Source organism: Hevea brasiliensis, chromosome 16 (genome assembly GCF_030052815.1).
Source record: "Hevea brasiliensis isolate MT/VB/25A 57/8 chromosome 16, ASM3005281v1, whole genome shotgun sequence".
Classification (NCBI taxonomy): Eukaryota; Viridiplantae; Streptophyta; class Magnoliopsida; order Malpighiales; family Euphorbiaceae; genus Hevea; species Hevea brasiliensis.
This window is the reverse complement of record NC_079508.1, coordinates 60,047,363-60,062,646: the sequence shown is the minus strand read 5'-3', so window position 1 is coordinate 60,062,646 and position 15,284 is coordinate 60,047,363. Positions and strand designations below refer to the sequence as shown.

At 33.7% G+C, this 15,284-nt stretch overlaps 2 protein-coding genes across 5 annotated transcripts; one reads left to right on the top strand and one right to left on the bottom strand.

Moving 5' to 3' along the window:
- Positions 1 to 2,925: 2,925 nt before the first annotated feature.
- On the top strand, positions 2,926 to 5,498 carry LOC110663475 (cytochrome b561 domain-containing protein At4g18260). The gene is made up of 4 exons (XM_021822789.2): positions 2,926 to 3,522; positions 3,744 to 3,905; positions 4,401 to 4,549; positions 4,929 to 5,498. Exons 1-4 carry the CDS (start codon positions 3,403 to 3,405, stop codon positions 5,236 to 5,238), a joined length of 741 nt encoding a protein of 246 aa, XP_021678481.1. The 5' UTR covers positions 2,926 to 3,402; the 3' UTR covers positions 5,239 to 5,498.
- A 1,008-nt stretch (positions 5,499 to 6,506) lies between these two features.
- On the bottom strand, positions 6,507 to 15,227 carry LOC110663472 (shaggy-related protein kinase zeta). Of its 4 annotated transcripts, none has more exons than XM_058138717.1 (12): positions 14,931 to 15,227; positions 13,429 to 13,521; positions 13,178 to 13,237; positions 10,857 to 11,129; positions 10,702 to 10,776; positions 10,574 to 10,630; positions 9,412 to 9,546; positions 9,256 to 9,306; positions 9,074 to 9,169; positions 8,186 to 8,269; positions 7,820 to 7,921; positions 6,507 to 7,014 (listed from the first exon to the last, which is right to left on the bottom strand). In XM_058138717.1, exons 1-12 carry the CDS (start codon positions 14,943 to 14,945, stop codon positions 6,919 to 6,921), a joined length of 1,137 nt encoding a protein of 378 aa, XP_057994700.1. In that variant the 5' UTR covers positions 14,946 to 15,227; the 3' UTR covers positions 6,507 to 6,918. The 4 variants fall into 4 exon arrangements, with proteins under 4 accessions (XP_057994700.1, XP_021678477.2, XP_021678479.2 ...); XM_021822785.2 differs by having other exon boundaries at positions 9,412 to 9,552; positions 14,931 to 15,215; XM_021822787.2 differs by having other exon boundaries at positions 9,412 to 9,552; positions 10,878 to 11,129; positions 14,931 to 15,177.
- Positions 15,228 to 15,284: the final 57 nt, after the last annotated feature.

Below are 15,284 nucleotides of genomic sequence, written 5' to 3'. Positions count from 1 at the left end.
TCGTATTAGTATCACCTTATTAATTATGTACATTTATAATTCAAAATTTCATATATTAAAATGAACAATCCAGAAAAAAAAAAGTATTTCGACATCATTAAACCAATTACTAAATATGGGAATATAGTGAATGTGATTGTGACACTTATAGTACATATTTTTTTTAATTATTTAAAATTATAACAAGTCACTTTCAAAAAAACAATTGTCATTAAGCCATTGTTATTAGATCATGTGCAGCTGTCATCATGCCATTGCTCAATCAAGGCAAATATAAAAAATTAATTATTTCAACTTTGATGAGTTTTTCGTTTTATTATTACCAAATGAGAATTTTGATGGTTTAAATCATCGTTAGAGAGCATTCAGTTAATTAAATTAAATTAATTAAATTTTTTATTAATTAAAATTTTAATTAATGTTAAAATATTTATCAAATTAAATTAAAATTAATTAAAAATTAAAGTTATTAATTAAAAATGAAATCAAATTAATTTTATTTTTACTAAAATAAATTTTGTTAATATGATTCGGTTACTCAGTCGTAATCAATAGTAATGAATTGAGAATATGGTACTGGAAGGTGGAATCACATGCACAATAGAGCTGAGGCTATTATGCCATGTAGCAGTCTTGTCCTTTAGAATCATTTATTAACCGGTAGGGGTTCAAAATCATCATCATGATTTTGAATAAGAATATAAGTGCAGTGTTTGACAAGGAAAGGACCATATGCCCACTGTTTTCCAATTATATATATATATATATATAACAGGACAAACCTTACCCTCTCTGAAGCTAGTTTCTTGATAGAATTATATTCTATTCTTGGACTAATTTTTAAATATGAAGTTAAGTTTTATTTATTTTTTTTATAAAATATTTAATAATAATAAAAATTAATAATATTTCTACAGATTTAGAGTGTATGCTTAATAATAAATTTATTTTATATATTTATATTTATAAAAATGTATTATTTAGAATGTATTTAATAATTTCTCTAAGGAAATACTTTAAAAAAAAATATCCGCCATTGTTATACTATCAAATCAGCCATCTAATTATAATAAAATGATGTAAGATGATGTCATAATTATTGTTTCGATCTGAACGAATATAAAATGTAGAGAGCAACTAAAAAATTAAAAAAAAAATAAAATAAAATTTATGTCTTATCAAAATCGGGTTTGTCTATATATATTTTCCCCTGGTTTTATTGGATTTGCGTTGTACCAATAAAGGAAAAACCATTGGGTCTAATTTATTAACCCTTTTTTTTTTTTAATTTAACTAATGCGTTATATTGCTTATTCACTAAATTAATTTATAAATTTTAAAAATAAATAAATAAATTTATTTATAATAAATTTTAAGCATATAAATTAAATTTAAAAATTAAAAAAATAAACTAAGAGAATGTAATTTTCAGTTTAGTAATTATATATTTTATATTTATAAATTAATTTGATTAAATATTTTATTACATTATCATCGATTATAAATTATATTTAATTTTTTTTAATTATTTTAATAATAAATATATTTATAATCTATTATTTACTGAATACATTAATTATATATCAATCATTTATAAACACTTTAATTAAACATCTAACTACTTAAAATTTTAAATACATATAAATTCAAATTAATTTATAAATATTTATAAACTAATTTTTATAAGCTAAGCTAGACATCTCTTAATCCTCTTTAATTTTATATTAGTGATTAGCTGTAAATATTTTATTTAAAATTTTTTTTTATGTAATTGAGTTCGATTGAGATTTAAATTCGAAATTTTACAAATCTGAGACCACTCTAATACCAGTGAGCTTTAGCTCAGCGGTAGTTAATTAAAAGTGAAATTTCATTAACTATGCAAACATTATTTTTTATAAAAATTAACATTTTTTCGTTAAATTGAATTTTTATTTTAAGTGTATCATTTTTTAAAATAATTAATATATATTAATATTATAATATACATTAAATAATATAATAAATTATTAATATAAAAATAATAATACAAATAACAAATCTCTCTTAATTAAAAAAAAAAAATTAGATCATGATGAAGATTTGAGCTGACCCTTAATTTGCATGAAGGAAATAGCTGAAAATGATTTGACATCAATACAACCAAAAGTTTTGGTGAAGTTTTCTTGGAGTTGTTGGTTTTCATGAAAACACATTTGTGTGATAGGTAAATGGTTAAGATTGAAGTTATTTTTTTGACAGTAAAGTGAAATATATGTACACACGGAAGTATAATAGTTATTGTATTAATATTCACACTCAAATAAAATTCACACACACATTCACAATCGATGTGGGAGTCTAAAGGCTCTGTCTTGAATACGCCTCACATGGGACCTTAATCAGATCACAGCAGTCCACCTACAAACGGCAACAAGGCCTTTTGATTTTTTTGACAGTAAAATAAAATATACGTACACACGACAATATAAAAATTAATGTAAAAAAAATTAAAAAGTAATTATTAAAGTTGTGTGGGCCCCTCAAGTAAGCCTAGATGAAAAGAAAAAGGGTTGTGGTCCTACCTCCCTCATTCCAACCCCCTTTTGAAGCTGGCTTGACCCCAAATTCATAATGCAAACTTTAGTAATAGATAGGCAGGCTTAGTGTGCAGAGATAATACTTTACCATGCCAAATTAATCTACTATAAACTAATTTAACAATCTAATGCAACAGTAGGTTTGGTTAAAATTTGACTTAAAAGAAAAAGCATGGATTTTGAGAATGATGCAATTTCTGTATAGAGTTGTTTTTTTATTTGGATTGGTGTAATGGAAGCATAGTACCAGAAGCATGTGATATGGCAGTGGGAAGCAAAGGATAAAGCTTTGGTAGTGCAATCTGCCAAAAACCCCGTTTCCAATTCAAACTTGTTTCCAACCCTACTGAAATCTGGCCTTGCTTTTTCTCTGAATTCCCACCTTGCAAATTCCACCTGTCAGAAAGTTTGTGAACCCCACTTGGTTGAAACGGCAATCCATACCCATTCCCTACGCTTTCTTACTCATTTCCTCTCAACTAAAGTCATCAACCTCCGTGCAACGCCCACTGTAATTTATTAAAATAAAAATATTACTTTATTTTCCTTTAGAAAAAAAAAAAGGAAACTAAGCTTTAGCTTTTGAGCATTACTGCTTTAAAAAAACCTTCTTGTTCTTGGACCAGAAATTATTGAAGTGTTGGTGTTTTTGTGTCTGGCGTACAAGTAGAGACCAAGGAAGCGCTATTGTGATATTCTCTGAGAGAGAGAGAAGCAGGAAATATTGAAGCACTTCAAGAATGCAAATGCAGATGCAACTCAGTAGTGTCAATATCGCATAAGAAACGAGAAGCACTTGCAGAAAGTCTTGAGCTGCACCTCTATGCAAAAAAGAATGCCAGTTCTGCAGAAACTGTTTTCTTTCACCATCTATGCAAGCTTCCTTCTTCCTGTCTCCTCTTCTCCAGAGAATGTTGAAACCACAGGCAACCACACAATAGTGGTATTTTTCTTTTCTTTTCTTTCTTTTTTTGGGTTGATTATGATCCAACTAGAATTCAAATTCATAACCTCATAGTCTTAGAGATGAGTAACACTCTGCATAAACTTTGGCTTATTCCATTTTTTTTCTGCTCTCTATCTATCAAATTTTCTTTAAGTTTTACAATTGTTAGAGATGTTTAATTGAAGCTGACTTGTATTTGGTGACAATTAACAAAACAGCCAAGTTCTAAGCTGGTGTTTGAGATTACAGTCCATGGAATTCTCCTCTGGATATCAATGGGTTTCCTGACGCCTGTTGGAATACTCATCATCAGAATGTCACACAGAGAGGAATGTGGGAAAAGGCTCAAGATTCTTTTCTATCTTCATTCTATTTCACAGGCAGGTTTTTCTTTTCTTCTTTCTTTTATTTCTTGACGTTGTCTAACATTCCATATCATTAGATCAGCTTGTAGCTAGTTAATTTCTCACTCTCATTCCACAGAGTTGCAGAAGGAAATCACTAAAAGCTTAGGAATTTGTTTATTAGAGGCTGATGCCCACTTGGTCTCATAATGATGATAACCCAATTTGCTGTTAATTTCGTGATATCTTCAGAAGCAAGCAAAGACGACGGATTATGACAGATTTATAGTTGATAGGCAGTCCATATTTAGCTTTACGGGCTTAAATTGTTTATAATTAAGCACAATTATGAAGTTAGGTATTTGCAGCACTAGCACTAGCACTGATCACAACTGCAATAAAGGCTTTATATCAAACACAAATGTGAAAAAGCATAGTTAATAGGAGCAATTAAATTCTTGATCAGCAGATGATTATTTTCTTTTTTATTACTACAATGATTTTTAACGTAATCAAATTCTTAATTAGCAGATGCTGTCCGTACTTCTGGCTACAGCAGGAGCAGCGATGTCTATAAAATACTTCAACAATGCCTTCAATAATCATCATCAAAGAATAGGGGTAGCACTCTATGGTATTGTGTGGTTGCAAGCCTTTATTGGGTTGCTACGCCCACATAGGTAAACACTAAGACCCATTTGGCATGCAATCATTGTCTATACAACAGATAGATTGAACCATTGATTATAATGAGATCCACATGTTACTATAAAAAAGGAAAGGTAATTCAATGGTTGTATTATTTGGCACGGGCTATGGTATGAGGTGCACAAACTCTCAGATACAAAAACACAGCTAATTAAACAATAAGCTCCGCCTAAATGTAACCTAGGGCTTATTGCCAAGTTCCATTTTAAGGTCTAAACATTTGTTCGGTCATTCATGCCTGCAACACCAAAGCAGCTCTAAATATTTATCTTTCTGGTTGATCTATGAGGCTCTGTTCCTCTGATCTACAGTGTGCTAAGATTTTGAGTTAAATGCATATTTTCTTTGCAGAGGATCAAAAGCAAGAAGTATATGGTTCTTTTTGCACTGGATACTTGGAACTACTGCATCTCTCCTTGGAATTATCAATGTGTACACAGGATTACAGGCTTACCATCAAAAGACATACAAAAGCATAAGACTTTGGACTACATTTTTCATTATTGAGGTATCTTTAATTGTCTTCTTTTACTTGTTACAAGACAAATGGGTTTATATGCAAAAGCAGGGAGTGATTTTGGGCAGTGAACCTGAAAGTCTCACTCATCAAGTGACCTCTACACAAGATAAGCAGAAGGAATCCACCACTGAGTCTTGTTGAGAAATTGAGAAAGCAAGTGATTTTACTTTTACTAACAGAGACTTTAATTTACACTCTTGTTTTGGGTTTACATGGACATTGCTCTATTAAATTTGGTAGAATGTAATGAAATGCAATCAATTTTTTATTAAAATTTAATATAAAATTTGATTGCATTATATTGCATGATACCCTACCAACGTTGTATAAGTGTTGGGTTTTGAATGAATTAAACATTCGACATTTATCTAGTTAATAGAATCTAAGATATGGATTGTGTACGTTTTGATGGATTTTTTCCCTACGTTCAATGTTCATTTCATTTTGTTTTTTCTCCTTAAAAAAATACAGATCTCTAAAGTAGCACAAGGACAGTCTCAAATATAAGGTGCCTCATATACGTTTCATTTCGTTCTCGATTTTGATGAAGTTTAGTGTAAGAATAAATAAGAAATGTGGCGGTGGTGGTGGCAGCACAGGCAACAGGTTAGTAGTGGAGGGGACGGTGGGAGTGTGGTGAAGGAAAGGTGATGACATGATGATGGTGGTATAATGGCCATCACAGTGGTGGGAGGAAATTGGTATAAAAGTAGCTATAACTATAAAATTTTAATGAATGTTTAATACATCAAACCAAATCTCATCTGTTTATTAATGGATTTAGTGATTTGTAATCCATTTAATACTCATTTAAAATATAAAATCCTTATTCATAACCTACACCATTTTTATAAAGGGTGGATGTAGACTGCCAAATGAGTTTGGATGAACTTTGCCACGTCTAGTCTAAACTCATCAATCTAATTTGGTGGGGGAAGATTTTCTATCAGCAACAGTTTAGGTAAAATTCATTTTAACCAATCTCATGAGCTACAAGAAGTCTGGCCGTGACAATTGCAGGGTGCTTCCACGTTAGTAATCCCTCAAGATTCAATAGGGAAATCACTTTCTCACAAAGAAATCCCACAAGCGACAAAAGAAGAAGAGTATCAGATTCAAGATGACAGTGTTAATAGTGGAGAACTTTTTATGATTCCTTGTCACGATATCTAAGCATACAGAGGCTTTATCATGATGGGAATGGAAATTAATTGGAGATGACTTGGTTATGCGTGTGGTTTATGTAAAGAAAGGAATTCTTTTGTTGAATCTTGGCATGGAAAGAGGATTCAATGAATTTTCTTTCCATTCCACTGTAGAGGTATGGTTTCTTTCAATCTGAAAGCTGTAATTAACCTAAGCCCAAAATCAATTATGAAGTACCTAAAAAGGTTGGAGGGAAAGAAGTATTAACCTTGAATTGTAATATGTAATTCGCATCAATCAGTTCCATAAAAACAACCTCATGCTTTCAATGAAACATGCCATACTACAATGAAACCTTGAATTCCTGCTGGACTTTTGTACCCCCTAAATAGCCAGACACAAAATGCATCGTCTTTTTATGCTCCTAGCTTTCTAGATATTTGTCATAGGAGCAAAGTACAGAAGCAAGACAATAGTGTGTTTAAGCTCAAACGAAAGTTGACAGAATCATCATATTCCAGGTTATGCCAAAAGGGCTGGTGAGCAGTCTCGGCAAGCAGAGGAAGTCCACAGTTGAGGCAGGCCCGGAGTACTTGTTATATTATCCAGAAAACAGTAATTTTCTTCATATGTCCACTAGCAGAAAAGGAGAGTCCTCGTTCAATTACTTTACATTTAAGAACCAGCTGGATGCGGCAAGCTGAGACCACTCTGCCTCCTCACATGTTCAGGTATGAGCCTGTTGATCAATTCAGGTGAAGCTCCTGACAGCTGGAACAAGAATGAGAGAAAATGGAAAGAATTATGGGTCAATTAACAATCAAAGACCATCATGACAAGAATTACTAAAAGGGAAGACACCATCATTCAATCACAAAGGTTTAATGATAAAATAAAATCTCAAATAGATGCGCATGGTCCTGTTGATTCTGTTGATTAAGACTAGGAAAAACATCAACCAATCTAGGAACTTGATCATTTGTGGGTATTTAGAAGGAATGAGAATATCATGGCAAAAAATTATTTAAAAAAAAAAAAAAGGCTTCTTCTATGCATATTAACAAGAAAGATAATACACTTTTTTTTCAAAAAAAAAAAGAAAGATAAAAAAACAATAATAAACAAGAAAAAGTCCAGCATTTGTAAACCCATACCATCCCAACTAACAGAACCAGGTAGCTTGCAAGCTGGGCTAGTGAGTATAGGGGCATAAATCCTCAGATGGTTAAAAAGGGATAAAAACCAGGCAATTGCGCAGTTCAACCATGAATGGTTTACAAATATCATAGAAATGTGCAGGTTTTTTTGATGGTTCACTTAAATAAATCATATCAGTGGCCAGAAGACTGTTACAAATATGATCAGCATAAACTCTGAAAAAAAAAATCATTTTGATCATCTTGGGTCAAACTAAAGGTGCAGTATATTGTGGAATTGCTTCCATTTATTTATAGAATCCCATAAGGAGATATCATACGCAGCATGGTCAGAAAAATGCATGATGGATGTTTTGCATATGCCAGGATAATTCTACTGTAGTGCATAGTTCAACAAATAAATTAAATTGGAAACATACTTCCTGTTTGAAGTTGAAAAGATGCGGCAATGGCCGACCATTTGGAAGGCGGGCATTAGGCTCACGTAGCTCATCAAAGAAAGAATGTGCACAAGCTTCAAGCTGAGGTATCAGAAACAGAAAGAGAGGTCAACCAAGTGACAGACTATCATCATATGCTTAAGAGAAACTGGGAAAATAGACTAATATGGGAATTCCAAATTGCAACAGTGGATGACAAGCTGCAGCTCTGATGACAGCATCAGGTGTGATGATGACCCAGCTCTTATCAAAGTCTTTATTGGCAAGTGATAAGTTCTGATTTCTTGTGAAAACAAACTCTATCTTGGGACCAATATAGAGCATTAAAAAAGAAGTTCGACTTACTGCAGTGCAACGAAGACTAGGTGAATATTGAAGAAGCCGAGAAGCAAGGTCAATTGCTTCAGGAGGCATCCGTTTGTGGAAAATCTGAACATAAAAATCCCAATAAATTAAACAAAAATATAAACTTGGACACAAGATCCCACAATCTACAATAATAGATTGGCTTATACACAGTAAGGAAAACCCTTACAATCACTATATTTTCCATGTATACAGCTTGGACCAATATTATATACAACAGTAACACATTCACCAAAGAAGGTTGACCCAAGTTTGAATTTATTCCCTTGCATATCGAATGTAAGAAGCATGTTTTGCATGTTTATTTTTAGCTACAGACTATACATTCCAAATGGATGCAAGAAGTACGGTCTATTTAAGTTTAGTCACCATTGAGTTACAACCATGCTATCACCATACCTGCTGAGAGAGAAGCACTGATAAGTCACTGCTGTATTTGAAGTTACATCAAAGACAGAATACTAGTATGCCTGCTAATATCATTCACTTATAATTTTCTCACTACAAGGTATAACATATGAGAAAATATTTTTTTTCTCTGCCTTTATGGGTTCAAGTCAACCTATTAAACTATTGAAGAGAAAAAACCCCTACTAAGCCATTTAGTAGCACATGGTCATTATTTCTCCTACATTGCATAAAAAAGACAATTTTATGCTGATACACGTTGAGCACTTGCAATTATACCAATTAGCACTAAATTTAAATTCATGTTGAGGACCAAATACTAGCATGTCTGCTAATAGCAAGCGCTTATATGTTGTGCCCCACTATAAGCATAATTTTTTTCTCTGCCCTTCCAGGCATCAAACTCTAAGAAACTATTTCACAAGATCCATATTAAAAAAGGCACAGTGAAGTATAAACCTTGTGCCAAGGATGAGCTTTAATCTGTGGGAATCTAAAATCCGTATAATTTGGATTCATGCATCGAATTTCTTCTCGTGTTGGAGTACCAAGAACCTACTAGAGAGCAGTTGAGAAATGATTAAACGACTTGAAAAATTGCATGTACATCAGTAAAATCAACATAGGCAATAAGACTTCACCTTGATGATCTCAACAAGTTGATCTACAGCATTTTCCCCATGAAACAATGGCTAAGAAAAGATTTAGAAATATTGAGTAAACAAAATGATCGAAGGAATAGATTACCATAACCGATTGATAACTGCAGCACATAAAATGCAATTAAAGTCAACAACCTGGCCCAGAAGAAGCTCAGCCAATACACAACCAGCTGACCAAATATCAATCGAAGTATTATATTCTGTTGCACCAAATATGAGTTCTGGAGCCCGATAATAACGAGAACATATATATGATATGTTTGCTTCACCCTGGACCTAATGGCAAAAATAAATAAATAACAGAAGTACTGTAAATAATAACTTAGGCACTCCTACAAAATTTAGAAGTTATGCAAACCCCATAAGGTTAGGCCTTTTTTAACTTTGTTACCCTGTGGTTTCCTGCATTACTTGTGGTTTCAGTGAAAATAACAGAAACTTTAAAATTAAGATTTAAGAAACAACTTCCGATTTTACTAGGAAAACATTAAATATCACTTCTGAAAGGTACAAATGAAATCTAAATTTCACTTAATTTTAATATATTTAACACAAAAAAGATGAATGATTGCAAGAAAATCAATTAATTTTAATTGAGAAAAAAAATAATGAAGCAAATCTCAAGCTAAAATTGTTGTATAAAAAATCAGGGTAGCAAAGTTCCTTATGGACTTTCAATACAGAGGGTTTGTCTAATTCTATCAAATTAGCATGAAGCAAGATAGCTAAAAATCTACTGCCATTGTCAATATTAATGAACAAAACAAAGATGATATCAAGACTCAAATAACATTTAAATTAGATTGTGTCCGATGAGGAGATTATAAATATATACTTAGTTGCATGCATACATGTATATACTTAGTTGCATGCATACATGACTATAATCATGTGTAAAACATAACAAAAAAATAGATATAACTACTAATGGATCCAGCTTGTAAATAAGTAGCACGACACATAGCATAAAAAGTTATACTAAACTAATTAATACTTTATTTAATTCTGCAGTATGACAAAATGTTAGAAAACCATGGCACATTATGCCATTATTTCCCTTCAAAGTCAGTGTGTCCTACAAATGACTCAAGATGCATTATCATTGGTCTTCACTTGTAATAAGTTGATGCCAACACATCAAATCTTGAATTGTCAATAGCTAGAAGCAAGCATTCAGGAGCTCCACTTAATTTATAGCTCTAATTCACATATTGTATGCCACTTTAAGGCACCAATTGCTCTCATAATGACACACTTAGAAGAAGCAAGAATAAACTGCAAGTAGGGGACGACATACCAAGACTTTAGCACTTCCAAAGTCACAAAGCTTAACCTGGTGAGTGAGGGGATCAACCTGCAAAACATGCATATAAGATACAGTAGACAACCTTCGAGTTACAAAAACATGACTAAAAAAGTACATACCAAAAGATTTTGAGGCTTTACATCTCTGTGGCAAACTCCAGGAACAGTATGGATATATGCCAAACCCCTAAACATCTGAGATGCATTTTCCAAAATACAATCAAGATTCAAGTAGAAATAAGGGAAATAAAGTCAAAGAAAACAATTGTTTATACTTGGTATGTATAGAGTTTCACATAGATGAGTGGCATCCGTTGGTTTATACTACTATAGTGCTTCAAAACCCTGTACATTGTTTCAGGAACATATTCCATGACCAAATTCAGGAAAAGCTCATCTTTACTTGTTGTGGAGAAAAAACAATGCTTCAGGGAAACCACATTTGGGTGATCCATCAACCGCATCAATTGCAGCTCACGATTTTTATACCGCCTGTCCTGTAACACTTTCTTTATAGCCACTGTCTCTCCAGTTTCCAAGCATTTCGCCTACAGAAGGATTATATCAGAGGATTGATGGATAAAATTTCTTTCATGAGAAAGTGAATGATTTTTCATTGTTCAGTTGTAATACAGAAAATCAATAGAAAGTTATTTTTTGATGTTTGGAGTATATTGGGGGGAAATTTTTTTTTTTTTCCAACTGTAAAAGACTTTGGAATCTTTCGACATTTAAAAAAAATCCATATTTTTCCATTTACAGTTCACTAGAAAAGAAAATTACACAACTGTGGTGGCCAACAACAGGTTGGCAACAGTTGGCTATGGTTGGTGGACTAGTGGTTATGTGCTTATTTCATTTCCATGCAGGTTCTTTCCATTTTCATAAGTTTATGAAAGTTTCACGAGTAAATTACTATTTGGTCTCTTTGTTTTGCCATTATTAACACTTTCATCCTTCTATTTTGAAAAACATAGTAAAGAGTCCCTCAGTTTTGCTTTTGTCAAACACTTTGGTCCGTTTCATTTTCTAAAGTATATTCTAGCATATTCCATTAGTCAAACAAGTCTCTGGCCCCCTCCCCCATTTCTCTCTCTCTAACACCCCTGCCCTCTCTCTCTCTCCCGCCTCCCCACCACACCACACCCCACCCCCCGCGGCTCCTTTCCCCTCTCCTTGCCCTATCTTCTGCTTTTCGTCTCTCTCCCTCAATTTCTTTCAATGCAGGCCACTTGGTTAGAGATCTCAGCAAACATAGTAGGGCAATTGTGATGCAAAGCAATGCCTGATCTGTATCCAATGAATGTATTAAAGGATCAAGATAATTCAAAAGTTTCCCATTATATGCAAGTTGCCTAGCCTAGCCCAAGATATCAAATTAACCCACTCAAATTCAGAAATTGGTGAGGCAGGTACTTGCAGACAGCAGAGATAATCGACAAGAAACCACAACAAGAAGTAGAACACCAAAGCTATAGACATCACACTTCTCTGATAATAAGCCACCACTGCAATACTTTGGAGCAATATAACAAACAGTTCCTCTCGTACTAGGCATGCTACTAACACCACCACCCTTCAGTATCTCTCCACTTGCCCAATCTTGGCTATTTCTCCACCCATTTCTCAATTCGCTACTCTATCCGCCCAACCACCAATCAATGTTGCCTCTGCTACTCTTGCTCTCGCTCTTGCTCTTGCTCTTCCTCTTCTCTCTCTCTTGTACTACCTCATCATCATCATTCTATCACCATCAGTCTCTGCCATTACTTGAATTAAGTCCTCTTTTCTTCTTCTTCTTCTTCTTCTTCTTCTTCTTCTTCTTTATAGGCTCCATTCTTCCCTCCACCACTCTCTGAGCTTTCTATTCTCCTTGTTTTGCGTTCTTTTCCTCATCTAAAGATGCAAACCATTCCAATCTTTTCTCATGCTTCTTCTTTGGCTCAATCGTCAAGCTTTTAGTTCTCAATGGATTGTTTTCAACAGAGCTAGGAGAGGCAATTCATTCCCTTTTGGGTCTCTCCTTCTTAATCTCACTCCCTATCCACTCCATCACATAATCCTTCACTCTCACTGAATCTGAATCACCACTGTTGTCCTATTTCCACCACCAATCCCTTCTCAACCCACCCTTCTTCCCTCCATTAACCAAATCCTTCCGACAATAAACACTAAGCTTATCAAACCCAGCCTCTGAAATACTTCCTTTAAAAAACTGTGGGCTTTGTTGTTGATGCAGATCTGAACCCGTGAGAATGGTTGCTCTTGTTAATGGTGGTGCAGTTGGATCACACATAAAGGCAGGGCATCACAAGGGTATTTTAGTCTTTTACACTATGATTAACGGTTAAAATGAACAAATGGGGCTTACAGGTGACGGAAGCAAAACTGAGACATTTTATTCTATTTTTCAAAATAGAGGGATGAACATGTTAATAATGGTAAAACATAATAACTAAATAGTCATTTATCCGAGTTTCATTAGTGCTTTGGTAGTTTCCCTATGTGTGTCAGACACTAGAAAATGTTTCTAGTAAAGTATGTTCGATAAAATATTTCCCATTAAACAAAGTCTTAGTTCTGATAATATCCAAACCTGAAAAACAATTCCGAATGATCCAGTGCCTACAACTCGCTCAGCCATGTAACTGATGGTCTGCAAGCAACCATGAAAGAGAAAGATAAACATAAGAAAAAACATTATGGAGGAACGAAGATGAAATCAATAATTGAGGTGCATTGTCATGCAGAAAATAGTGCTCCATCCAATGCTATAAAAATCAACTAGAAGAGCTGAAGTACAGTTTTTGTTAAATCAAAAGCCACAAGGGAGTAAGAAGGCCTCACTTGTTTGGGCTCCCCATTCTTGCCTCCAATGGTAGTGGAAATGATATGGCCTGTAACTGCATCATTCCCATCAACTTCTGCAGATGTCATTTCCTGCAGTTGATAGCAACAACATATCGAGTTAATAAAAGCACATAGTATGGTTCAATCAATGATTAGGACACTTGGTCCAACATGAGAAACATGATCCAAGAGACACCTGCAACAACCTGTAATAGACAATAATCAGGCAACTATAGAAGATTCCACCTCACTTGATTGCCAAGATAATGAGTATAATGTTTTTCTAGTATCATAGGTTGAAACATTCTTCATTAGGCAGTCTGCCCACCAGCACATCTAATGAAAAAACCAAGAAAATGCATGTCTCTACTCTTATGGCTTGCTAATTTTAGCAACCACTTAATAGAACTCTACATTAGTGGGGAAGATAAATATTTGTCAAGTACGATATTTAATAAGGGAAACAACATTTAGAACAGCTGATCAATACATGCAATAATGAATATTTCTGATAAAAGTTTATATTTTAAAGAAGAAAATACCAGAAGAATAAAGAAGTGTCTAGCATAAGACATTGAAGAAAGGCAAAGAACAAGGATTACTTGTCATGGAGAAAGCAAATTAAGTAAGCAGAAGTTACAAGAAAGCATAAAATTCCATAAAAAGCTTAGCATTGCAAATAAGAGACTTATAAATTGTTTGACATAGAACCATAGGACATTCACTGCCAGAAGCAAACTACAATTGGTTCAAGGACAATTCACTTAAAGTATAAGAAAAATATAAAAAGGTTCACCCACTCAACAGGCCACGCCCCCCGGCCCCCACCCTCTCTCTATATCTTGGAGAGAGAGAGGTAGAGAGACTTTAGAAAGGAACCAAAGATCAAACAATATAACAAGATTATAGAGATTCAACATACAAGAACGAGAGAGAGAGAGAGAGAGAGAGAGAGAGAGAGAACCAAAACTGAGCTATACCTATTGTAAGAGGTTCAAATAGGGATAAAAAGAACACACCTAAACTAGAACAGTTTGGCAAATAAAGGACACAAAGATATAATTCTTTGGATTCACTGAAAAAAACCCAGCAAAATAAAATCATCAGCTGAAGCTGAAGTGAACTGAATTTTTTAACTTTACACTCTGGGTTTATCCCAATTTTTAATTCCCTTAATTTATCTTTTTCCATTTATCTTATCCGAGACAGAAACTTTTTTCTTTGTACTCTTCTAAGAAGCAAACAACTTCAGAATTTTCTTAGTCTTAACCAGAAAAGCCAATCTGAAGATGAAGATCTCTGTCAACACAAAAACGAGTAAATGGAGGTAAAAAAGATCACTTGAATTAGAGTAGAAAATAAAGAAAGAAAAGCTAGATCAAACAAGATCCAGTCACCAACTAAGCATATGGAAACAGAAACTCATACCGAAGGTAACCCAAATTCAGAAAGAAAGCAAAATGAGAGAAGGTGGGGAAGTTGGAAAAGCTATAAATGACCTTATCGGAATCCATATAGAAGCTGAGAGGGTGAAGCCTCAGTGGGTCATCTTGCGATGGAGCTATGTGTGATTGCTGGGTTTGATGATGATGATGATGAAGAAGAAGAAGCTGAGGACCCAAAGCCTAAGGAACTGAGGGAGGGTAACTGCTCTGTACAAACTCTCTTTTCCTTTTCTTTCTCCCACTGACACACACACACACACACACTCTCACACAAACACAATTTTCTGTATTTTCATCTTCTAAAATCTTTTCCTTTTATTTTTCTTCCTGTCTCTTCCTTGTCTACTCAATTTTAGTGTGTAATTATCTTTTTAAGATTTTTCTTCTTTAAACTCTCACACGCACAAC